The sequence below is a fragment of the Malaclemys terrapin genome, chromosome 2, assembly GCF_027887155.1.
Source record: "Malaclemys terrapin pileata isolate rMalTer1 chromosome 2, rMalTer1.hap1, whole genome shotgun sequence".
NCBI classification, from domain to species: domain Eukaryota; kingdom Metazoa; phylum Chordata; order Testudines; family Emydidae; genus Malaclemys; species Malaclemys terrapin.
The window spans coordinates 170,897,774-170,925,408 of NC_071506.1; the positions used below are offsets into that span (position 1 = coordinate 170,897,774).

The 27,635-nt window shown below is 42.0% G+C and overlaps 1 protein-coding gene across 1 annotated transcript in view; it reads left to right on the forward strand.

Annotated features, from left to right (window-relative positions):
• Positions 1-19,108: 19,108 nt before the first annotated feature.
• TMEFF1 (transmembrane protein with EGF like and two follistatin like domains 1) overlaps positions 19,109-27,635 on the forward strand; it is a 207,409-nt gene continuing 198,882 nt past the window's right edge. The window contains exon 1 of the mRNA XM_054018571.1: positions 19,109-19,635. Coding sequence (XP_053874546.1) covers positions 19,458-19,635 — 178 coding nt within the window. The 5' untranslated portion in view covers positions 19,109-19,457. The remainder of the gene's footprint in view (positions 19,636-27,635) is intronic.

Here is a 27,635-nt window from a genome sequence, read left to right on the forward strand (position 1 = left end):
TGCCTATCTGTAAAGTTTGATTATCAATAGAAATTTTTGTTATCTGTTTTTTGTTTGGTGAAATTGATGTTTACTGACATTTGCCTATAAAAATATTACCGTTCCAAGCCTGGGTATACTGTATCTTAGCTAACTGTTTTAGCTAGTTCTTCTATATCTTCCTAGTCATCTATGCATTTTTGTCAGTATCATATGGCCCAGACAATGGTTCTACAGTTTTAAATTATATTTAATTTATATTATACCCCAAGAAAACAGATGCTCCATTTTGTCACTGCAATCCATATTTTCTACCAACAGCAACATTACTCTGTTTTTGTTCCAGAAACATCTTGACACTCAAGAGTGACTATCCCTTCCAGAACTGTATGAGACAGTACTGAAGATGACTTTTGGTCCATGGTCTCCCTTAAGATCAGAGAAATCTTCCATTATTACCCACTATTCAACCACTAATTCATCTGTGACTTGTTTTTCATCATGTTGTCACTTGAATTGTGTTGCATATTGATTGTTCCATCATTCTAGTCATCTATTTGATGCATTAAAATATAAAAGTCCGCATTCACATTCCAGTTTGTTTTCTCTCTTGATCAACTGAGATCCTGCTGGAAGGCATTCATAGATTCTAAGGTCAGAAGGGATTACTGTGATCATCTCCAGGGGTCGGCAACCTTTCAGAAGTGGTGTGCCGAATCTTAATTTATTCACGCTAATTTAAGGTTTTTAAAAATACATTTTAACGTTTTTAGAAAGTCTCTTTCTATAAGTCTATAATATATAACTAAACTATTGTTGTATGTAAAGTAAATAAGTTTTTAAAAATGTTTAAGAAGCTTCATTTAAAGTTAAATTAAAATGCAGAGCCCCCCGGACTGGTGGCCAGGACCCGGGCAGTGTGAGTGCCACTGAAATTCAGCTCGTGTGCCGCCTTCGGCACACGTGCCATAGGTTGCCTACCCCTAGCCTGATCTCCTGTAGAACACCAGCCATAGAACATCCCCAAAGTAATTCCTAGAATATATTGTATAGAAAAACATTCAATCTTGATTTAAAAATTGTCAGTGACAGAGAATCACAATGCTAGGTAAATTGCTCCAATGGTTAATTATTCTCATTGTTAAAAATTTATGCCTTATATCCAATCTGAATTTGTCTAGCTTCAGTATCCAGCCATTGGATCATGTTATACCTTTCTCGGCTAGATTGAGGAACCTATTATTAAATATTTGTTCCCCATATAGGTACTTATACATGATGATCAAATCACCCCTTAATCTTCTCTTTGTTGAACTTCTTGAGTGTAACACTATGAGGCATGTTTTCTAATCCTTTAATCATTCTCATGGCTCTTCTCTGAACCCTCTCCAATTTATAAATATCCTTGAATTATGGATACCAGAACTGGACATAGTATTCCAGCAGCAGTCACAGAGTGCCAAATAAAAAGGTAAAATAACCTCTCTAATCCTATTCCAGATTCCCCAGTTTATGCAGCCAAGGACTGCATTAGTTCTTTTGGCTACAAAGTTCATGTTCAGCTGATTACCTACCATGACATTCAAATCCTTTTCAGAGTCACTGCTTCCCAGGATAGTCCTCCGTCCTACAAGTATGGTCTACATTCTTTATTCCTAGATGTATACATTTACGGTATTCACCCACAAAAGCTTATGCTCCAATACATCTGTTAGGTGCCACAGGACTGTCTGTTGCCTTTTACATTTACATTGGCCATATTAAAATGCATATTGTTTTCTTGTGCCCAGCTTACCAAGCAACCTAAATCATTCTGAATCAGTGTCCTGTCCTCTTTGCTCTTTAATACTTTCGCAATTTTTGTGTCATCTGCAAACTTTATCCATGATGACTTTATGTTTTCTTCCAGGTCATTAATAAAAATTTTAAATGCACACCTTATTTCCAATAACCTTACAGAAGTCTCATCAACCAAACTTGTAATCTCATAAAAAAAAGATATCAAGTTAGTTTGACAGGATCTATTTTTCATAAACGAATGTTGATGGGCATTAATTATTTTATTAATTAACTATGACAGGTTTCAGAGTAGCAGCCGTGTTAGTCTGTATCTGCAAAAAGAACAGGAGTACTTGTGGCACCTTAGAGACTAACAAATTTATTAGAGCATAAGCTTTCGTGGACTACAGCCCACTTCTTCGGATGCATCCACGAAAGCTTATGCTCTAATAAATTTGTTAGTCTCTAAGGTGCCACAAGTACTCCTGTTCTTTTAATTAACTATATTACCTTCCTAAAATTTCTAGACACTATTAATGACTGCTTATTCAAACCCAAAAGGGAAGAGCCAATTCTTGATTTAGTCCTAAGTGGCACACAGGATCTGGTCCAAGAGGTGAATATTGCTGAACCCCTCCATAATAGTGACCATAATGTAATTAAATTTAACATCTTTGGTAGGGGGAAATACCAAAGAAACCCATCACACTAGCATTTAACCTCAAAAAGGTGAACTACACAAAAATTAGAAAGTTCGTCAACTGGAAATTGAAAGGAAGGTTGAAATGCCTACAAGCTGCACAGAAACTTTTTAAAAACACTATAATAGAGGCTCAGACTAAATATCTACTCCAAATAAGGGAAAGAAAAAAAAAAGCAGTAAGAGGACCCAAAATTGCCACTATGGCTAAACAATCCAGTAAAAGAGGCAGTTAGAGATAAAAAGGCATCCTTTAAAATTTGAAGGTCAAATCCTACCGAGGAAAATAGAAAGGAGCATAAACTCTGACAAGTCAAGTATAATTAGGCAGGCCAAAAAAGAATTTGAAGAGCAGCTAGCAAAAGAGTCAAACTAATAACAAAAAATTTGCTAAGTACATCAGGAGCAGGAAACCTGCCAAACAATCAGTGGGGCCACTGGATGATTGAGGTCCTAAACAAGCACTTAAGGAAGAGATTGTAGTAATGCTAAGTGAATTTTTGCACTGGTCTTCACTGCAGAGGTTTTGAGGGAGTTTTCCACACCTGAGCCATTCTTTTTAGGTGACAAATCCGAGGAGCTATTCCAGATAGAGGTGTCAGTAGAGGAGGTTTTGGAAGAAATTGATAAATTAAACAGTAATATATCATCACGTTGAAATAATCTGCTCAATGTGCAACAGCAGTCAAAAAAGCTAACAGAATGTTAGGAATCATTAGGAAAGGGGTAGATAATATGTCAGAAAATATCATCATGCCACTGTTTAAATCCATGGTGTGCCCACACCTTGATTACTGTGTGCAAATCTGATCCTCCCAGATCAAAATAGATATATTAGAATTAGGGCTGTCAAGCTATTTAAAAAAATTAATTGCTTGATTAATTGCACTGTTAAACGGCAATAGAATACCATTTATTTAAATATTTATGGGTGTTTTCTACATTTTCAAATATATTGATTTCAATTACAACACAGAATACAAAGTGTACAGTGCTCACTTTATATTTATTTTTGATTACAAGTATTTGCATTGTAAAAAAACACACAACAGAAATAGTATTTTCCAATTCACCTAGTACAAGTACTGTAGTGCAATATTTTTATCAAGAAAGTTGAACTTACAAATGTAGAATTATGTACAAAAAAACTGCATTCAAAAATAAAACAATGTTAAATTTTAGAGCCTGCAAGTCCATTCAGTCCTACTTCTTGTTAAGCCAATTGCTCAAACAAGTTTGTTCACATTTGTAGGAGATAATGCTGCCCGCTTCTTATTTACAGTGTCACCTGAAAGTGAGAACAGGCATTTGCATGGCACACTTGTAGCCGGAATCGCAAGATATCTACGTGCCAGATGCACTAAAGTTTCATAGGTCCCTTCATGCTTCAACCACCATTCCAGGGGATTGCATCCATGTTGATGATGGGTTCTGCTTGATAAGAATCCAAAGCAATGAGGACCGACACGTGTTCATTTTCATTATCTGTGTCAGATGCCATCAGCACAAGGTTGATATTCTTTTTTGGTGGTTCGGGTTCTGTAGTTTCCACATTGGAGTGTTGCTTTTTTAAGACATCTGAAAGCATGCTCTACACCTCGTCCCTCTCAGATTTTGGAAGGCACTTCAGATTCTTAAACTTTGGATTAAGTGCTGTAGCTATCTTTAGAAATCTCACATTGGTACCTTCTTTGCGTTTTGTGAAATCTGCAATGAAAGTGTTCTTAAAATGAACATGTGCTGGGTCATCATCTGAAACTGCTATAGCATGAAATATATGGCAGAATGTGGGCAAAACAGAGCAGGGGACATACAATTCTCCCCTAAGGAGTTCAGTCACAAATTTAATTAACGCGTTATTTTTTTAACGAGTGTCTTCAGCATGGAAGCATGTCCTCTGGAATGGTGGCCGAAGCATGAAGGGGCATACGAATGTTTAGTATATCTGACATGTAAATACCTTGCAATACTGGCTACAAAAGTGCCATGCAAATGCCTGTTCTCAATTTCTGGTGACATTGTAAATAAGAAGAGGGCAGATTATCTCCTGTAAATGTAAACAAACTTGTTTGTTTTAGCGATTGGCTGAACAAGAAGTAGAACTGAGTGGACTTGTAGGCTCTGAAGTTTTACATTGTTTTGTTTTTGAGTGCAGTTATGTAACAAAAAAAAAATCTACATTTGTAAATTGCACTTTCACGACAAAGATTGCACTATAGTACTTGTATGAGGTGAATTGAAGAATACTATTTCTTTTGTTTATCATTTTTACAGTGCAAATATTTGTAATAAAAAAATTATACACTTTGATTTCACTTACAACACAGAATACAATATATATGAAAATGTGGAAAAACATTCAAAATATTTAATAAATTTCAATTGATATTCTATTGTTTAACAGTGCAATTAAAACTGCGATTAATTGCAATTAATTTTTTTAATCGTGATTACTTTTTTTGAGTTAATCATGTGAGTTAACTGCAATTAATCGACAGCCCTAATTAGAATTGGAAAAGGTACAGAGAAGGGCAAGAAAAATGATTAGGGGTATGGAACAGCTTCTGTCTGAGGAGAGAGTAAAAACACTGGGACTATTCAGCTTGGAAAATAAATGAGTAAGGGGGCATATGATAGAGGACTATAAAATCATGAATAATGTGGATAAAGTGAATACAGAAGTGTTATCTACCCCTTCACATAACACAAGAACCAGGAGTCACCCAATGAAATTAATAGATAGCAATTTTAAGACAAACATAAGGAAGTACTTCTCCACGCAAAGCATGGTCAACCAGTGGAACACATTGCCAGGGGATGTTGTGAAAGCCAAAAGTATAAGTGGGTTCAAAGAAGTATTAGATAAGTTCATGGAGAATAGGTCCATCAGCAGTTATTAGCCAAGTTGGTCAGGTATATAATTGCATGCTCTGGGTGTTACTAAGCCTCTGATTACCAGAAGCTGGGATTGGGCAACAAGGGATGGATCACACAGTATGAGCTCTCAAAACTGGAGACTCTCATACAAAACCAACCTTCCACACAAACTTCCACATGGCTGGACTTTACAAAAATGAGACAAGCCATTTACAATGCACACTTCACTTCTCTACAGAGGAAAAAGGACAGTAAACTATCTAAACTCCTACATGCCACACACTTAGCCCAGCAGAAGAGTCTGTCCTATCTTGGGGACTCTCTTTCTGCCCCACCATCCCCACGAACATGATACAGTTCTGTGGTGATCTGGAAGCCTACTTTCGTCGTCTCTGACTCAAGGAATATTTTCAACACACCTCTCAACAGTGCACTGACCCACAGGAACCCTCCTACCAACACTACAAGAAGAAGAATGCTGCGTGGACTTCTCCTGACAGTCAAAATGACAGACTGGACCTCTACATAGAGTGCTTCTGCAGACGTGCACAGGCTGAAATTGTGAACAAACAGCATCACTTGTCCCATAACCTCAGCCATACAGAACACAATGCCATCCACAGCCTCAGAAACAACTCTGACATTATAATAAAAGGGGCTGACAAAGAAGGTGCTGTAGTCATAATGAATAGGTTGGATTATGAACAGGAGGCTGCCAGGCAACTCTCCAACACCACATTCTACAGGCCACTATCCTCTGATCCCACTGAGGAATACCAAAAGAAACTACACCATCTGCTCAAGAAACTCCCAGCTACAGCATGGGAACAAATCTACATGGACACACCCCCAGAGCCCCGACCAGGGGTATTTTATCTGCTACCCAAGATCCATAAACCTGGAAACCCTGGACGCCCCATCATCTCAGGCATCGGCACACTTACAGCAGGATAATCTGGCTATTTGGACTCTCTCCTCAGACCCTACACTACCAGCACGCCCAGCTATCTTCGAGACACCACTAACTTCCTGAGGAAACTACAATGCATTGATGTTCTTCCTGAAAACACCATTGTGGCCACCATGGATGTAGAAGCGCTTTACACCAATATTCCACATGAGGATGGATTACAAGCTGTCAGGAACAGTATCCTTGATGAGGCCACAGCAAGCCAGGTGGCGGAGCTTTGTGACTTTGTCCTCAACCACAACCATTTCAGATTTGGGGACAACTTATACCTTCAAGTAAGTGGCAGTGCTATGGGTACCCGCATGGCCCCACAGTATGCCAACGTTTTTATGGCTGACTTAGAACAACGCTTCCTCAGCTCTCGTCCCCTAGCGCCCCTCCTCTACTTGCACTACATTGATGACATCTTCATCATATGGATCCACGGAAAGGAGGCCCTTGAAGAATTCCACCTGGATTTCAACAATTTCCACCCCACCATCAACCTCAGCCTGGACCAGTCCACACAAGAGATCCACTTCCTGGACACTACAGTGCAAATAAGTAATGGTCACATAAACACCACCCTATACCAGAAACCTACTGACTGCTATACTTACCTACATGCCTCCAGCTTCCATCCAGGACACATCATACGATCCATTGTCTACAGCCAAGCCCTAAGATACAAACGAATTTGCTCCAATCCCTCAGACAGAGACAAACACCTACAAGATCTTTATCAAGCATTCTTAAAACTACAGTACCCACCTGAGGAAGTGAGGAAACAGATTGGGAACAGATTGACAGAGCAAGACAGGTACCCAGAAGTCACCTACTACAGGACAGCCCAACAAGAAAAATAACAGAACACCACTGGCCATCACGTACACCCCCCAGCTAAAACCTCTCCAACGCATTATCAACAATCTACAACCTATCCTGGAAAATGATCCCTCACTCTCACAGACCTTGGGAGACAGGCCAGTCCTCGCTTACAGACAACCCCCCAACCTGAAGCAAATACTCACCAGCAACCACACACCACACCACAGAAACACTAACCCAGGAACCAATTCCTGTAGCAAACCTCATTGCCTACTCTGTCCCCATATCTACTCTAGTGACACCATCAGAGGACCCAACCACATCAGCCACACCATCAAGGGCTCATTCACCTGCATGTCTACTAATGTGATATATGCCATCATGTGCCAGCAATGCCCCTCTGCCATGTACATTGGCCAAACCGGACAGTCCCTATGTAAAAGAATAAATGGACATAAATCAGACATCAGGAATGGTAACATACAAAAGCCAGTAGGTGAACACTTCAATCTCCCTGGACATTCTATAACAGATTTAAAAGTAATTATTCTTGAACAAAAAAACTTCAGAAACAGACTTCAAAGATAAACAGCAGAACTAAAATTCATTTGCAAATTTAACACCATTAATTTGGGCTTGAATAGGGACTGGGAGTGGCTGGCTCATTACAAAAGCAGCTTTTCCTCTCCTGGAATTGACACCTCCTTATCTATTATTGGGAATAGACTACATCCACCCTTATCGAATTGGCCCTGTCAGCACAGTTTCTCCACTTGTGAGGTAACTCCCTTCTCTTCATGTCAGTATATAATGCCTGCATCTGTAATTTTCACTCCATGCATCTGAAGAAGTGAGGTTTTTTACCCACGAAAGCCCAAATAAATCTGTTAGTCTTTAAGGTGCCACCGGACTTCTTTTTGTTTTTACAGTAATTACCCTCTTCTGGTCATTCCCTGTGAAACATCTGGCACCAGCCACTGTGGGGGCTTGGTGGACCATTGGTCTGACACACCATCGCCATTCTTATGTTCTTAATTAATTGAGCCCTGTATCAGTTGCTCCATTATCTTGCCCAGAATCAATGTCTGTAAAGATCCATGGGACTAGAGCCCAGGGCTACAGTGCCTGGGTTAGCTGATAGTTCCACATGCAAAATTGGGAGGGCATACAGCACCCTCTCCAGGTGGAGCACTGTGGAGATTAGGTCTTGCAGGAAGCACCACACAAAGGATTCAGAGAGACAGAGAGACAGTAGTCTGTGGCATTCTGATGGCCAAGTGCATTATTTAACCCTGGGTGGTGGCTGAGGAAGTTATCTGGGCAGCCATACACACTTCTGGTCTGTTGTGACTCCAGACCAGGAGAGAGATCACTTGATCATTGCCTGTTAGGTTCACTCCCTCTGGGGCACCTGGCATTGGCCACTGTCGATAGACAGGATACTGGGCTAGATGGACCTTTGGTCTGACCCAGTAGGGCCATTCTTATGTTCTTATGTTCAGAACAAATGTTGCTTTCTGATCTTCAGTCTTGAGCCGGAGCCTGGCCTCCTGATTCCAGTCTGGTACTACCTCTGATCTCTGGTCTCTGACCCCAGCTAGATTCTGAACCTGACTCTTGCTTATTGATTCTGGCTCTAGCGAGTCCTCTGATCTCTACTCACTGACTACTATCTTGCGGCCATCCTTGATCTGTGGACACCAGCTCAACTGTGACCACTAGGCCAGACTGCCTAGACCATAGTCTCTTACAATGTCAGACTGACAGGCCTGTAATTGCCTAGGTCATCCTATTTACCATTTTAAAATATTGGTACAACATTGAAAATCAACATTAATGGTCCAATGAGCTCCTAAACTAGCTCTTTTAAAACACCAGGATGCAAGTTATCCAGACCTACTGATTTTAAAATGTCTGACTTTAGTAGCAGCTGTTTAATATCATCCTGAGATATGAATGGAATGGAAAGAGTATCATGTAATATGATTACATATCTGTTTTTTCCATAATAGAGAACAGAAGTATTTATAGAACACTTCTGCATTATTATTGATAATTCTACTATTTCCATCTAGTAATGGACCAGTACCATTGTTAGAATTCTCTTTGTTCTTAATGTATTTAAAAATTTCCTTCTTATTGTCCTTATTTCTGTGGACCATAGAGTGTTCCTTGTACCCCTTTGCTTCCCTTATCAATTTTCTATGATTTCTAGTTTTTGTTTTACAATAGAACCTCAGAGTTAAATATACCTCGGGAATGGAGGTTGTTTGTAACTCTGAAATCTTTTTAACTCTGAACAAAATGTTATGATTGTTCTTTCAAAAGTTTACAACTTAATACAGCTTTGAAACTTTACTAGGCAGAAGAAAAATGCTGCTTTTGACCATCTTAATTTAAATGAAACAAGCAGAGAAAAGTTTCTTCACCTTGTCAAATCTTTTTTAAAACTTTCCCTTTATTTTTTTAGTAGTTTATGTTTAAGACAATATTGTACTGTATTTTTTTAAATCTCTGTTGCAGCCTGATTGCGTACTTCTAGTTCCTAATGAGGTGTGAGGTTGACTGCTCAATTCATAACTCTGGTGTTTGTAATGCTGAGGTTCTACTGTATGTTAATTACTATTGACTCCCCTTTCTTCCATTGTATCCCTTCACTTCCCCTCCAACTCTTTTTTTTTTAAACCAAGACAGCCTTCTTCCTCACTTGTGGTGTTGTGGATTTTGGGGCATTTAGTAAAGTATTCTTAAATAATTTCCAATGATAATTTGCATTTTTCTGATTACATTCTTCCTCCCAGCTGATCAGACTCATAATTGTTTTCACCTTTGTGAAATTAGCCCCTTTTAAAGCACAAGCATATAGATTATTAGTTTGGACTTTCTGTTTGCACATTGTAAGTCTTGATAACTTGTACCTAAGTTACCACTAATTTTTAGTTTTGTGATCAGTTCCTCTTTATCTGTCAAGATGTGGTCTACTATAGAATTCCCCTGTGTTGGATGCCACACTTTCTGAGTTAGGAAATTGTCATCTAGAATATTTAGAAATTTCAAGGCTGTTTTTGTAATGGCAGCATGAGACATTCAGCATATGTCACTCAAATGGAAGTCTCCCCATAATCATGCAGCTTTTTCCCCTACACCTTATAAATATGTGCATAAAGAGCCAGTCATCCTGTACCTTACTGTGATTTGGTGGTCTGTAGCAGATACCAAGTAATAGCCCATCCTGTGCTTTATCTGTTCGGACACTGATCCATAAGCATTCCTGATTGTTGTCTTTCAAATTTTCAGTGACTCAGAAAGAGGTAATGCCATTTTTGACAATAGAGTGCCACTTCCCCTCCCCACCCAATCCTTCCTAAATTGGTTATTTTGGGGGGTCTTTTCCTTCACCCCCTCCACTTGTTCTTGTCATGCAGACAGAAAGCAGGAGACCAGAAATCTGAAGTGCAGGCAATGTGATGTTTATTGGGGTTAGTTCCAAGCAAACATATCCATAGCTCTACACACCAGCAGAGTCTGTTCCCCAGTGTTCCGTTCCAGCTCTGATGCCACAGAACGTTTACCCCGTGTCCCGCTTCCCAGCTCTGATGCTGTAGAACCTTGCCTGTGTCCCCATTCCCTATTCCCACCTCTTCCTTCTTAGCAGGCCCAAACATACCTGTGGTGCACACTTCTAGTCCCACCCCTTACAACTTATGGTCATGTTCCTTTTTGGAGGGTCGTGAGTCTGGGGTCTTCATCCCACCTCCTTTGTATCCCATGGGAGGGGTAAGGAGTCAGGTTGTCTTCTGCCCAAGGCTAGGATTTTCTTTGGTTTTTAGTGTTTCTTATGCCTCCCTTCATCTCCCTTGCCCCTCCTGGTTGCTTGACTTTGACGTGAGAGAAGAGCCAGGCAGCCTTCCAGTGTATGCTAATATATTACACTCCCACCATACCCTGTAACACTTTAGTTCCATCTCTTATCTCTTTTCACCCCATCTGCTTGTGGACAGATGTAACACACAGTGTCTTGGCTCACACATAGTAGTAAGGATATAAGAGTATCAAAAAGTCAAACCCAAAATTCTATCCCAGGCTAACAAACAGGCCTTTATACTAACAGTTATAATAATTGATTTTAACATTGCAGCCATAGGAATCATCCCAGCAGGTTTCAGTAATACCAACTAGATCGAATTTATGCTCATAAATGAGCAACCCCAATTCCTCTTGTTACCCAGTCTCCTAGCATTGGTGTATAGACAATTACAGAATTTCTTCCCTTCATGTATTTTGGTTTCTTGATTAATTTTGTTCTGAACAGCTCAATTTTGTGCTGAGTGCTCATAGCTTCCCTTTATTTACCCTCTCCAGCATTTGCTGGCTTTGGGCACACAAGTTGTGGAGCAAGGCTTCTTCTAGATTTTCGGTATTGCTGAAATAGCACATTTTTATGACAATGACTGTGGTTATTCTGCTGCTCTGTGAAAATCTTTATTTTTTTAAATTCTTGAGATGTGACTTTAGTTTCTGTGAACAACCTCAGTAATTGTACCAGAGTTTCTTTATTGTGCAATGTTATAGCATATCCATTTTATTCATCTGAGCATTTGCAAGTCCTTTTTTCTCATTGTGCTGATATTTTCTTTTCACATTCTGATGATATTCGGAGTCTTTGTGTCTTACCTATGTATATACCTGTGCATACTTCTAAACCTTATTTACACTAGGATTTTTTCCTAAAATGTCTCCTTGTTGAAACTCCTGCTGCAGCTCCAGCAGACATTGGCACTTTAAGCACAGTGTCATGTGGACCTGTTCTGACACAGTGAGATGGTGCTTAAAATGTTGGTGGCCACCAAGGGAGCCCTGACTTCACTGGGACTCCCACTGTTACTACCACTGGTGGAGCTGCAGCAGTGTTGAGCAACAATGGAAATTTTTAAAGAAAAAGTCCATCTGGATATGGCCTCTAATGAAGTCATTAACATGCAAAAAATAGGTGTTTTAAACTTATAAAGTCCCATGGGGAAAAATTTGGACAAGCTGATTCTGACTTTCATAAATGGATTATGTAATTACAGTAAATCAGATGGCCTGCGTTACCGTTGGAAAATTATTTATCTCCTGTTTTTTCCAGCTAGAAAAAACATATCCATCATAAATCAATTCTTATTAAATCACTTAACTGAAAGAATGAAAGATTGATTTAGACCAGGGGTTGTCAATTATTTTTTGTTAAGGACCAAATTTCTTGGTCAAGGTATAGTCCAGGTCCAGACTACACAGAAAATAATTTAAAAATAATAACAATAATGATAAGTTAATAAAAAGATTTTGGTGTCTGTTTAAAAGCATCTGGCAGTCCAGATTTGGCCTGCGGTCCACTTATTGCCCATCCCTGATTTAGATCGTCAATATAATGATAATTAATGTTTTGTCCATCCAGCAACATTTCTAAATGAGCAAGTCATTGTAAATGTCTTATAAATGGCTACACCATTCCTATCAGACACTGGCCAAAAATACCATATTTAATGGTGAGACCTCACCGACATGCACCAGATGTTAAATACAGATAACACACTGATTCACAAGATGTGTCTTGTCATTTTGAGAACCTTTGGAAGGCAGTAGAAAACATTAAGCCAGGTGGCTGATACACCAATCAGTTTATTTCCCTAATATTTTTATACACATGGACATAAGTGAACTCACACCAGACAAGTGCTTATGGAAATTCATCAATTTACCTTTATTATCCACCAAAAGAGACATCACAAGATTTGGAAATCTAATAAACATCCTGCTTATAAATCCTGGCTTCCAAATATTTACAAGCTTGCTCCACTGGAAAAAGTGCATTACTATGTTAATGGACAGGCATATGGTTTCCACAAGATTGGGGATTTCTTTCTGGATCTTTGTGAAGGAACACGATAAGAATAAATTATCATTTTGAAATGTTGTTATTCGCAGCTCCTAATCTCTCATTAACCTGAACATGCATTAAGTTCTGAGGTTGGTGTTTAGCCTTATATTTCTGCTTTATATGCTACAAACCTTGTACATAGCCTAAATATTATGCAACCCAATAATATTAGTCCTCTCTTTTATTGAGTGTTTTATTGTTTTTTTCTAAGTAGATAATTATGAATTAACATGATATTTTAGTTGCTTTTGTACTTATAAGCATTATACATGCACATCAAACATAATGTGATTTGCCATTTTTAATGTCAAATTTCATTTGTTTCAAAATATTTATTTCTAAATTCTTCAAACTTCACTTTCATAATGAAGATCCTGTAAATACAGCTTTTGATAAAAAGAAGCACGCAGGAATACTTGGAAAAGTTGAACATATATTGATGGCCATCATCTGAGAATGTTAATGGAATTGATTAATAAACTTTGAAAAGTTATGGAAAGCTAGAGAGGTAAAGTAGCAGGAGGCTGGAGAAAATTAGATATGGAGTTGCATTAGCTTTTTTTCAACTTACATATTGCATTGCAATTTTGGATTATAGTCACAGAGCAGGGAAGTAATAGTCCTTTTCTATATGTTTATATGGTCTGATAACCAGAATGCTACATTCACTTGTATGCATCTTAAAAATAAGGTAGAGAGCCCCTTGACAAAAATGTCTCAGAATATTCTACAAACGACTAAAACTGGTTATGAGGGGCAATTAAATTCATATTAAAACATATCATTCTTTAATCTGTTGTTACATTTTGATTAAGAATTGCAGATAAAAACATAAAAGATCTTTTCAAAGAGAGGGGCATAACTGGAAAAATCCTTAGTTCCCTTATCTCAAGATTATTCTCATAACAAGCTAAATAACCATCTGGTTCAGAATGCAGAAAACTGTTGGAGCAAGACAGCTCAAGTTTAACCAAATACACTTGAGTTATATCTTTGAGGACCTTAAAAGTTAAAAAGTAGAGTTATAAAATCCATACAATATTTAACAAGGGAGCCAGTGTAAGAAATGTAAATTCAGAATAATATATTGTCTCTTATGTCTCTATTAGAATACATGCAACTTAGTTGTAACTTGTGAATGGGTTGCACTCTAGACATAATATGGGATGAGGCAAAGAATTGGAAACAATGAATTGCAATAGTCACATTTATGCAGACAAAAACATTTGTCAACAATTGGAAATCATTTTCACTGACCACTGGGCACACCTGGCGATACTTCATAGAATCATATAGTAACTCCTCACTTAACGTTGTAGTTACCTTCCTTCATCCAGCCCATACTTCTTTAACTTGCTGGCAAGAATAATGTAGGAGACAGTATCCAAAGCTCTGCTAAAGTCAAGGTATATCACGTCCACTGCTTTCCCCATATCACAGTTCTCATCATAGAAGGCAATCAGGTTGGTCAGGCATGACTTGCCCGTGGTGAATCTATGTTGACTGTTCCCGATCACCTTCCTCTCCTCCAAGTGCTTCAAAATGGATTCCTTGAGGACCTGCTCCATAATTTTTCTGGGGATAGAGGTGAGGCTGACTGGTCTGTAGTCCCCCAGATTCTCTTTCTTCCCTTTTTAAAAGATGGGCACTATATTTGCCTTTTTCCAATCGTCCGGGACCTCCCCCGATCGACATGAGTTTTCAAAGATAATGACCAATGGCTCTGCAATCACATCAGCCAATTCCCTCAGCACTCTTGGATGCATTAGATCTGGCCCCATGGACTTGTGCATGTCCAGCTTTTCTAAATAGTCCTTAACCTGTTCTTTCACCACTGAGGACTGCTCACCTTCTCCCCATACTGTGTTGCCCAGGACAAGCTGACCTTGTCTGTGAAGACCGAGGGAAAAAAAGCATTGAGTGCTTCAGCTTTTTCTACATCATCTATCACTAGGTTGCCTCCCCCATTCATTAAGGGTCCCACACTTTCCCTGACCTTTTTCTTGTTGCTAACATACCTGTAGAAACCCTTCTTGTTACCCTTCACATCCCTTGCTAGCTGCAACTCCAGTTGTGTTTTGGCCTTCCTGATTACACCCCTGCATTCTCGAGCAATATTTTTATACTCCTCCTTAGTCATTTGGCCAAGTTTCCACTTCTTGAAAGCTTCCTTTTTCTGTTTAAACTCACCGAAGATTTCACTGTTAAGCCAAGCTGGTCGCCTGTCATATTTGCTATTCTTTCTGCACATTGGGATGGTTTGTTCCTGCGCCCTCAATAAGGCTTCTTTAAAATACAGCCAGTTTTCCTGGACTCCTTTCCCCCGCATATTAGCCTCCCAGGGGATCCTGCTCATCAGTTCCCTTAGGGGTCAAAGTCTGCTTTTCTGAAGTCTAGGGTCCGTATTCTGCTGCTTTCCTTTCTTCGTTTTGTCAGGATCCTGAACTCGACATCTCATGGTCACTGCTGCCCAGGTTGCCACCCTTTTCTACTTCCCCTACCAATTCTTCCCTGTTTGTGACCAGCACGTCAAGGGGAGCATGGCCCCTAGTTGGTTCCTCTGGAACTTGCACCAGGAAGTTGTCCCCAACACTCTCCAAAAACTTCCTTGTCTGTGCACTGCTGTATTGTTCTCACAGCAGATGTCAGGGTGTTTGAAGACCCCATGAGAACCAGGGCCTGTGATTTGGAAACTTCTGTTAGTTGTCTGAATAAAGCCTCGTCAACCTCATCCTCCTGGTCTGGTGGTCTATAGCAGATGCCCACCACAACACCACCCTTGTTGCTCTTGCCTCTAAACTTAACCCAAAGACTCTCAAAAGGCTTTTCTCCAGTTTCATACTGGAGCTCTGAGCAATCATACTGCTCTTTTACATACAGTGCAACTCCTCCACCTTTTCTCCCGTGCCTGTCCTTCCTGAACAGTTTATACCCATCCATGACAGTGCTCTAGTCATGTGTTACCCCACCAAGTTTCTGTTATTCCAGTCACATCATAGTTCCTTGACTGTGCAAGGACTTCCAATTTTTCCTGCTTGTTTCCCAGGCTTCTTGCTTTAGAAACAGAAAGATGCTGATAATTTAGAGGAAATTCAGAGAAAAGCAACAAAAATGATTAATGGTCTGGAGGGACTGATTTATGAGGAAAGATCAAAAGAGCTAAATTATAGCAAGTTTTACTAAATGACTCTTAAGAGTTTTTTATGTAAACTAAGAAAAGAGAATTGTATAGAGTGGCCCAGAAGGGACCTAGGATATAGAAAGGATGGTCATGTAATTGAAGCACCAGATGGGGATTCAGAAGATAGGGATTCTGTACTCATCTTTGCTACTTCCTAGATTGACCTTTGGCAAATCATTTAATCTTTATTGCCTCAGTTTCCCCACATATAAAATGGCAATAATCTTACTTCCCTACTTCACAAGGGTGTTGTGAACATAAACTTGTTAATAGTTGTGAGGTATTCAATGTGGTAATGAGTGCCACAGAAAGGTCTGATAGTGATAGGATGAAATTTAGAAAAAAATCAGTAAACGAATTGTAATGTGAACTCTATTAGACTAAGAAATAATCCTCCTGGAAAATGATAAAAGCACATTACTTAAGACATTTTAAAATGGACTAACAAAAAAACATGTTGCAAAGAACTTGAGAGCAATTCTGCACTGATGGGGGACAAAGGGGAGGGGTGAGGTGACAAAGGGGAGGGGCGAGGTGAGGCACTATATCGTGTGCTGTGATGTGTTGAAATGTTGGGAGAAAATTGACAAATTGAAGACACAGTAAGAAAGGGGCATAGGATCTGATCAATAGGAATCATTCCATTGACATGAATGGGCTTTGGATCTAGTCCATAAAGAGGAGCAGATATTATGGTAAAGGACAGACAAGCTAGTAGAAAGGGAAGATGTACAAATGAGAAGCCTTCTTAGGGAAGGACAACAGTTGAGAAAAGGAAAAAAAACAGGTAAGCAGAGAAACAATAGAAAAAAAATAGGGTGGTGGGGGGGAACAGGGGAAAGAAAAATAGGAGAGGAGTCAAAGCTGAAATACCAGGTAGAGAGACATAGGAAAATAGGGAAGAGACACTTTAGCCTGACAGAAACAGGTCCTCTTGCCAGAGTTGCTGCTAGTGTAAGCTGGGGGAATGGTCCTGCTATTGTCCAACATTTTAGCTGGTCCCTCTGTACTACTCTCTCAGAACCTCCTCTTTCAGGCTGGATAGCGTAAACTGGCAGTTCAGGATTGTTGTGGGTGACCACAGTGTGGGGATTTGACTCCCATTTGTCCTGTATTTTATTACACCTCCAGCATCTATTGTGACGAACTGGTGCACAGTCACTAGGTCGGATGAGAGCCCCACTTGCGATCATAAGTCCTTTTCCTACTTTGGGCTGTGTCTTTAGTTGTACTGAAAGCAACTTCGCTGGCTGTCTTTGGCCTGTCACGGACACCTTTGACCCAGTGATTGAAATTGGTCACCTCATCCTTAGAAAAGACTTCTTGATGCTTCTCTGGCAATGCCCTTAAGTTAGCCACCTGCACAGGAATCAGCCCTTTGAGAGCCGTTTGAACTGGAACTGGCAATCTCCCACCACATCTTTCTCGAGAAAAGGTAACTGTTTTGCTCCTTTCAGGATATCACTGGCAGGGATGCTGTAGAGATGGGGTAGGAGCCAAGGAGGATTTATGTGCATTTCAAGATGGAAATAAGACTCATGGTTTTTATTTTGGTTTGCTCCTGAAAGGAGCAAAAAAGTTATGAATACCATGTTCCATTTGCCAATAGGAAATTGCTGTTTCTGTCTTGGTGGCATTGATCCTATCTTTTCAGCAGCAGCCGGCCCTTCTTTAAGTTTTATGGGTTTTATGTTTTTTTTTTTTTTTTTTTTTTTTTAGGCTAGAGCTGTAATCCTGGAGGCTAAACCCACGTTAAGGCCCCAATCCTGCCATGGGACCTCTGCATGGCAGACCTCTGTGCTCACACAGAGCTTGTTGCAGGGGTAGGGCCTTAGTCCTGCCTGAAGGTATTTAATCTGTTGTTTCACCGGGGGGAGCACCCTAAGCATACTGGAGCAGGTAGAAGAATCTGCTTGCCCTGCAACATGAATAGTGCATGTGGAAGGTTAGAGATAGGCTGCTTTTTCTAAGGACTAGCATATGTCATGGTTTAGACTTGAATGTGGGTTTCCCTTTTTGTGTTATTCCTACATGCATCCTGTTGCAAATGTACATTGTCCTTCAGGGCCATCTAGTAAGAACTGTACAGTGTATCCTGTCATAAACTGCTTGCAATCTATAACCCTACATCCTGCAAACACGTGCTCAGCTTTGCGTAGGTGAGTAGTCCCTTTCATTTCAAGGAACAGTTTTGTCCCACCCACTCCAAGTGCCTCCAGGAGAAGCTGCTTTTGAGAGAAGTGACCAGAAGCGCCTTGCAAGTAGTAACCTCATTTTCCCCAACTGTACTGATTGGGATTTGGAAATTGCTCCTGTCTCACGAGCCGGGGTGAGGTGCGGTAACAATTACAAACAAAGCGTCCAGTTAATCAGCAACAATCCCAATGGGCTGTGGGCTTCCTTCCAGTCTTGCAGAGGGTACCAAAGCGTCCGGGGGGGGGGGGGACGGGGGGGACAGTGGGATTCGCCCTGGGGATTGAGCACAGAGAGCGCTGCGCACAGTTCACCCCACACCATTGTCACTTTGCGCGCTGCGAGGGCCCCTCTCCTCCGCCCCGGTGTGTACGCGCTGCCCAGCGCCCTGCGGGGGAGGGGGGTGCTGTTCCCCGTCAGCTTGTGGCCTCACTGCTGAAGGGTGCTGCTGCAGCCGCCCCTCACCGTGGCTTCACTGGGGGAGGGGGAGGAGGCTGCTGCTCATCACCCTAGCGGGGCGGCTGCTGCCCTTTGCCCAGCGTGGGGCGGGAGCGGTGACTGTGGGCGGGGGTAGGCGAGGTGCCACCGCGCCCACTAGGGTTCCTGGGGCAAGCCCCAGCTCCTCAGGACGAAGCCCCCTCGCCTCCCCTGTGGGTGGGGGGGGGCTGCCATCACGTGTGCGTCCCTCCTCTCCTCCCTCCGCAGCAGCAGCCGCCTCAGCCCCGCTCCCTTTGTTGTAGCCGGAGCGGTGGCAGCGGCGCTGGTGGGCGCCGCGCACAAAGGAGCGAGCGGCCGGCGAGGGAGCGCAGCCGCTGCCCAGGGCGCAGGGACGCTCCGGGGGAGCCGGAGGCGCGCGGGGGCGGCGAGGGCCGGCGGCGCCGGGTCTCTCTGGCGGTCCCGGCGGGGATGCTGAGGGTTGGCTCCGGCCCGGCGGAGAAGGGACGGTCCCTGCAGGGCAGCGCTGCCGCCGGCTCCGATTGATGCTCTGGGCCTGCCGCTCCCAGCCGCCGCCGCCACCATCCAGCTGCCGCTCCGCGTCCGCCCCCCAGCCATGGTGGCGGAGAGCCCGGCCGCCGCCCGGCCGCTGCCGGGACCCCCCCGGGCTTGGTGCTACACCTCGGTGATCCTGGCGTTCGCCCTCGCCGCCCTGCCCGCCGCCCGCGCGTCCAACCTGCTGCCCGGCGGCGAGTGCCAGGGCGGCGGCAAGGGGAAAGGCATCAACTGCTCAGGTAATGCCCAGGCAGCGGCCGGCTCCCCCGTGGCGCGGCGCGGCCCCTGGGCACACGCACGTGCGGGGCTGGGGGCTGGGAGCCTGTGCCCAATGCGGGCCTCCCTGTGCCCATCGTGTTTACACGACAGCGTGGAACCGGGGTGGTAACGGGGCTGCACGCTGCCACTTCCTCGCTCCTGCCCTACGTGCTGCTGGAAACAAAGAGCCCGGGCTCCGGTTCAGGCTGTCCGGGGCTTGGTTCCAGATGCGATTTGCTGATAACCTGAAAAGGAGGAGAAATGTTCTCCTCTATCGGACAAAATAGGCTTCCTTAGAGAAAGAAAGGAGTTTGCTGATGTGTGGACCTTTTGATTTCTTTCTCTCTCTTGGTTGTGGGTATCGGCAGGTGCATGTCAATCGCACTGGATAATTAAACCGCACCCCATCCCCATCTTAACCTCTAATCTTTTATTCCACTTCCTCGGTCCTGTTTAAGAAAGGGGGAGGAAGGGGATAAAGCCCAGAGGCGCCCACGTGACTGTAACCTATTAAAACAGTCACACCGAATATTCTTATATCTGCTTCTCTGTATTTATAAATACAGTCCAAATACAGAGCCCCTATCCCCTTCAGCTGGTTGCTATGTACATTCATTGTTGCTCCGATGATTGTTGTGGATGCTCCACTGTATCTACAGAAAGCATTTCCAGGTTGTTCTTTATTTGAGCCATGGTAGATGAATACTTTTTGACATCTGCCCATGCTAAGCATATATGTGCACTATCATTTTAAAGTATAACATAAATCGTTTTTTTAATTTAGGTGGATTTATGAGTATAATGGATTGCTATTTTCATAATTCTTTAGGGACATTGAACAATGGAACATTCTTTAAAGTAGAAGAAAGTAGCAATATCAGTGTTATAATTGGTTATGAATACTTTAAAATGTTTGTCTTCCTCAATAATATTTTGATAAAATAATTTTAGTTTTTCCTTATTAAAATTAGCTGTGTGTATTGAACTTCTTTTAAAATCTCAGATTAATTACACTAGAATGATCACTAGTAGAAGTGTTGCAAAGTGGTTGTCCAAGGTGATGAACATTTCCTGTGAGATGCTAAGTGCCCTCTATTCCCTAGCAAACCATGTCAAAATATTTGTGCAATATATTAAATCTCATCACTGCTTGTTGGTTCTTAATTTTAGCTTGTCTTGACATCTAATATGTTGTTGTGTTGTACCAGAGTACTACTTTTCTATTCCTGCTTGACTTTTTAAATTCTATTTGCATGAATGTGATGGTTATTTTTAAAGAAAGGTTAATAGGTTACTGTGTCACTGGCATTAGTGGCTTACCCAACAGAGACATGTGGGTCATTAGACCACATCATATGCATAAATCAACGAGATTAACTATGAATGCTCAGTGAAGTATTTGAGGAAGTTGCTAAGGCAAAGTGGGAAACATGTATATTATTATTCTATATAAACGATCCTCCAAGTAGCATTTTTAAAATCAGAAACTGACAGAAAACTATGTGCTGTCTCAAAGCTATTCAGAATGATACAATTCTAGTTAAAACAGGCAGAGTTAGTTCTAATACTATATAAGTATACATGGCATGCATTGATTTTTAGCATAACTTTAAAAGATGAAAGAATTGTTTTTGTTTAAAAAATCTGTTAATTCAGTTTTGCTGTGTTAACCATACTGTGAGGGACTGTGGGAGAATATTAACAGAAACTCACTGGGACAAATTTTCCTCTTATGTAAATCTTCATAACTCTCTTAACTTTTAGTGGATAAGCTTCTCCTAGCATAAAATAAGCTTACTGAAAATTTACATATAATGGTCCAGATCCCCAGCTGGCATAAATTGATATAGCTCCATTCATAGTGGAGGTTCATTATATTTACTATCTGGTACCACTTTATTAACCAAAAATTAAGGTAAAACATTGAGAACTCTTCTTCAAATCTATAGAACTTTATAGATTGCTTTTGTATCTATCTATATTTGGAAGAAACAGAATGGATGACTCTTGTATTATTATTTCTCTCAGCCTCATGCTGACATCAGACCATATCCGCAGCTCTGGAGCAGTTTCTTAAACTTTTTGACCAGATGCTGCTATTCAGCATCTTATCACCTGCAGATAAAGCATCTTCCTGTGAAATCTTTGCTAGTCCTACTGTATATCTGGAATTAACTATTGTGAAGTGCTTTTTTTTGAACTCCCCTTCCTCACCCCTTGAGTATTCTGTTCATGAAATTGTCCATAATACACACATACCATGCAAAAGCTCATTAAAAGAATGCAGGGTTGCAAAGTGAAGCACACAAAAGTTAGGAAATGTCAAAATTAAGGTAGTTTGTGAAATCTTCTTTCCTCTTAATTCTAAATTCTTAATTCTTTCCTTTCTTCATATGCATTATAGCAGTGGTTCTCATCCAAGGGTATGCAGAAGTCTTCCAGGGGGTACATCAACTCATCTAGATATTTGTCTAGTTTTACAACAGGCTACATAAAAAAGCACTATCAAAGTCAGTACAAACTAAAATTTCATACACACAAAATGAGAAAGTAAGCAATTTTTCTGTAATAGTGTCAAGTATCAGAGGGGTAGCTATGTTAGTCTGGATCTGTAAAAAGCAACAGAGTCCTGTGGCACCTTATAGACTATACGTCTGTTAGTCTATAAGGTGCCACAGGACTCTTTGTTGCTTTTTTCAGTAATAGTGTACTGTGACACTTTTATATTTTTATGTCTGATTTTGTAAGCAAGTAGTTTTTAAGTGAGGTGAAACTTGGGATACACAGGACAAATCAGGGTCCTGAAAGGGGTACAGTAGTCTGGAAAGATTGAGAACCACTGCATTACAATAAGGTCTTTAGTTATGTGATAACATAGTCACATCATCACTGGCTCTGAGAGGGATATATAGTCCCTGAGAATAATATTTTTTTGTTTTTAAATGATGACTTGCTTTTACAGAGTTTTCAATCATCTGTGAATCTCAGTGCTTTGTTAAGATAGGAATGCAAAAGTAGCCTCATTTTGCAGCCGGCATAGCCATACACAGACATTTGGCATATTCTTTTGGAGAGTCAGTGTGGGTAAGAGAATGGTATTTGGGACTGCTATATTAGAGACTTGATTTTATTCCTGACTCTGCCTGTAGTGACCTTGTGCAACATCTTTGGTCTCCTATCTGTAAAATGGGGAAAATGATACTTGCCTCTTTCCTCAGTTTGTTATACAGTCTGAGATCTTATCTATAGTAGTGGTTGGAAAGTACAGAGAGTTATTAAGCCCAGTCAGTGGAAGAAATATGTCTAGAATCAAGAGCTTACTGGCTCCCAGTTTATTAGTGCTTCCTGTAGGTCAAAGGCTGTTTTGATGTCCAAAGCAGCATCAGTATTATAATCAAAATGATTCAAGAGGCTCACTGGCACCTAGGAGTATCTGCAGCAGGGAAGTTCACATTCGGAAGTGGAATGATTAACTGTTGTACAAACTGCCACACATGTGCAAAGGGTGATTTTCCATGGTTTGTGACTCAGTCAAATCTTTGGTAAATTTTCAAATGGACAGTGAGAGACCTCTCTCTGCCTACCCTGCCAACGTTCAACTTCCTAACCTAATTTCCAGGGGCACTAGTGCTGCTTCTAAAAAAAAGTTGCAAAACTTTTGACAAAATAACCTTTTACTGATTAATTAAAGTATTGGGAACAACTTTTTTAGATAAAAATCAACCTAAGGCAGGCATGGACAATTTTAGCCCAAAGGTTACAGTTTGACAAAATGATAAGTAACTGAGAGCAGATAAGTTTAATGCAAAGTGTTAGACAAGCTTAACAATAGATATTGCTACATGCACTGCCTACAATAGCTAGCTCCCATTAAGCCAGCAAATGGGAATTTAATCAAAAGTGACATGTTTCTGCAAGTAAGTAGTTCACTTTGTTGCTCTTTTACAGTAATATTTACTGGACTTATATATATGAGGTCTTATTCTGGCTTTATGCAACCATGCATACCGGTTTTTGATTATACCAAATATCTCCTATGTGGCTCAGAGGGCACATACTCTGCCCAGGGTTTTGACTTTCTGATATTTAAAATATGAGTGGTATTATACCTTCATGTAGGTTGTTGATGACTGACTGAGGCCAAGGTAAAAATAAGGACAGTTTCCCTTTTACAGGATTCCCTTTCTGTTAAATGTAGGAGAGCATGAATATTTACATAATAATAACTTCACTGGATCGAAGGGTTCTAGAAGTGTAAAGTAACTATGAACCACGGATGGTGGTAGGGGATCAATTAAGTGATGATGAAAAGTTTGAACCTTATCTGGAAAGAGATATGGAGCCAGTGAGGAGACTTGAGTGTGGATGACATGGTCAGAGCGGTAAGAGCAGAGAATTACTTTAGTTTTTGAATACTGGATAAATGGAGTGAAGTGAGAGTAAAAGTGGTTGCTGTCACTAATACTTGTGTTCTGTGCTGGTATCGGTGATGAAGGACAGTCTTCATGAGACACACTATTAAGATGTCAAGTATCAGGGGGTAGCCGTGTTAGTCTGTATCTACAAAAACAACAAAGAGTCTGGTGGCACCTTAAAGACTAACAGATTTATTTGGGCATAAGCTTTCGTGAGTAAAAACCTCACTTCTTCGGATGCATAGAGTGCTCTATGCATCCGAAGAAGTGAGGTTTTTACTCACGAAAGCTTATGCCCAAATAAATCTGTTAGTCTTTAAGGTGCCACCAGACTCTTTACTATTAAGATGAAATCCACTCCACACTATGAAGAGTTGACTCAAATTTTTTCATAATGTGGATCCCATCTTAACAGAGTGAGTATCCCATGAACCCTTCACCTCTTACTCAAGATCACACAACATCCATTTGTTAGTATATTCAGTACATATAACATGTCTGATTATATTTACACATTAAATAGCTTTATATAATGTATATGAATGTGGTCTTTAGTTTGACATTAACCTTCTTTCCCACCCGTTGTATGTTGACTATCTTCGGGATATGTGAAAAAATCCTGGACCATTGTGATTGAATGCTGTATCCACCTCCCTTACCTGTCACCTTTCATCTTCTTGGACTGTAAGCTCCTTGAGACATGGACTATCTTTTACTATGAGTTTGCACTGCACCTAGCACCATGGCCCCAGACCTTGGTTGGAGCCTTTGGGCACTATTATTATAAATAATAAATAATATTAATCACTATAGCAATTGCTTACTGGAAAATAGTAGGAAAGTGCTTTTGATGTATTTTTAACTTATGTTTTGTCTTTTTGAAAAAGCTAAGCACACTTTCTGCTTTTGCTCTTTCCCCTTCCATCTGTTTTGTCTTTCTCTCGCCCCTTCTTCTCTGCCACCAGGACCTTCTCTCTTGTGCTCCTCTGCACATTCTTTGCCTGATTCTCTTCTTCACTGATTTTCTCTTTCCAGGGATGGCTCTAGTCTTATTTGCAGCTTATGGTTCCTTTTCCCTTTAGCAGCTCCTGCTAGTTGACCCGTCCCCCACCCCATTTCCTATACTCCTCTTCTTATGTAGCAGCAGCCCATAGTGGAGGCAACCAGGCTGGCTCCTCATTGCCACACCCAGGCTCTTCTCCATCCACTATAGCTATAACCAAGACTATGGCTTGCCAGGTCTCTGTGGACCATCAGCAAATGGCTCATGGTTTGAGAACGTGTGATGCAGGGAATTTCAGGAATGAGGCTGAATCAAAATTGGCAGCAGGATTCTTTAAATCCACAGCCTTGATGAGAGCTTAAACTTCGGGGCATAACTCAACCTCAAACTCTTGGGGATGAGGAAAAAACTTTCCTAGGGGGTGGTTTATCCCATAACTGCCACTTGCAGGATTTCTTACTCTGCGCTTCTGGGGGTATATCTGCATTAGGCATAAAGGTGTGCTTTATGAAATATGATTGTAGTTTTAGGATTCAACTGAACCAAAAGGTACAAAATGCCTTGTCCACACTAAGATCTTAATCATGTTACCGATCACACATTAGCTATCAGTTTAAAAACACCCTTTGCCCAGCGTGGCAGAACCTAGTACTCATCTCTTTGTGTCTGTTGATATGGTCAAAAAGATGGTGTATTTTTAAAACCGAGTTTAAGTTGATTGAGTTAACTCTCTTGAAGAACACTTTTTTGCCTATGTAGACAAACTTTCTCAGAGACGGTAGACTGGACTAGGTGTACCAGTGGTCTGATCCAGGAGAGCATTACCTATGTTCCTGGGAATCAACATTTAACACACAATCTCTCTAATAAATGGGATTAAAGGGAAGGAGTAGACTAACTTCTAAAATAAATGCTGTATCCTCAGTCATTTAGGTTATTTGGCTATTATAGTGATGAATGCTATACAATAAAACAAATACAGATAAAAGGTAAATAAGATTACGGAAATGACATAAAAAAATCACAGTAACAGATATAAATATTGTTTTTGTTTAATATGATTTTTAGCACCAAAGTGTCCCCTTAAGACAAATTTTTGTGTCCTTTAAAAATAATTAGGGGATGATTAAAGTGGAGTGGAAGATGTTTCAGAACAGCTAAATAAAGATTTTGAATCAGGTCTGTAGTAGGTCCTAGCCGGGGCTCGACCCTTCCGGGCAGGAGGGGAGCCACACCGACTCACTACTGAGGGAACAAGCAGTCAGTTAGTCCCGAAACTCCGGCTCTTTGGTGCAGAGTCGGAGCAACCACAGTTAAAGCTCAGGCCCTTGACTGCAGGGGCTGAGCGAGCAAGCAGTTCAGAACCCAGGCCCTGGATCAGGGCGGGGCAACCACAGTTAGCTCAGGCCCTTGGTTGCAGGGGCTGAGCAAGCAGACAGTTCAGAGCCCAGGCCCTGGATCAGGGCGGGGCAACCACAGTTAGCTCAGGCCCTTGGTTGCAGGGGCTGAGCAAGCAGACAGTTCAGAGCCCAGGCCCTGGGTCAGGGCGGGGCAAACACAGTTAGCTCAGGCCCTTGGTTGCAGGGGCTGAGCAAGCAGACAGTTCAGAGCCCAGGCCCTGGGTCAGGGCGGGGCAAACACAGTTAGCTCAGGCCCTTGGTTGCAGGGGCTGAGCAAGCAGACAGTTCAGAGCCCAGGCCCTGGATCAGGGCGGGGCAAACACAGTTAGCTCAGGCCCTTGTTTGCAGGGAGCTGAGTCAGCAAGCAAATAGTTCAAAGCCCAGGCCCTGGATCAGGGCGGGGCAAACACAGTTAGGCTCAGGCCCTTGTTTGCAGGGAGCTGAGCAAGCAAATAGTTCAAAGCCCAGGCAAGGCACGCCTAGGCTTTCTGTAGCCGAGTGTTGGGTGAGGGGGATGCCTGCCACCCGTGAGTGGGGGTGGCAGGGGGGAACGCAGGCCCACCCACTCCACTGCGTTCCAGCCCGGGGCCCTAACAGCGGTTGCTGCCGCTGCTGGTCAGTGGGGTATCCAGACCGCAACACACTGACATAGGCTCACACTCAGTTGCAGCCGGACCGGGGTCGGCTACCCCCGGGCTGCTTCCATGATCCCCCTCAAAGCCTACCTCGTTCGATGCGCCGGGATCGGGCCAGTCCATCTGCATGGGCTCCTCTCTGCCCGGGCTTGGCGGCAAGTCCGGTAGCTCTGCCGGGAAGTCCGGCCAATGGTCCTCAGGCGGCTCCTCTGGATAGCAGCAGGGGCGAAGGGGTTCGGGTCCAGTCTCACCCTCAGGGTTAGTGGGGTCCGGTTCCCAGGGATTCTCCCAATGGCGGACGTGGACGGGCTCCGGCGGCTCCTCCTCGTAGCGGGCCCGGGGTAGCTCAGGCCAGCTAGGGTCCAGGCCTCGGTCTTCGACGGTCTCCTGGCCGGGAGCTCCCGGCCGCACGTCTGGTCCCTGTGGTGGCTGGCCACCGACTGGGCTCTGGCGGCCGGCCTTTATACTTCCTGTCCCGCCCCTTGACTTCCGGGGGGCGGGGACAGGCGGTGGTGGTCCCACCCACTC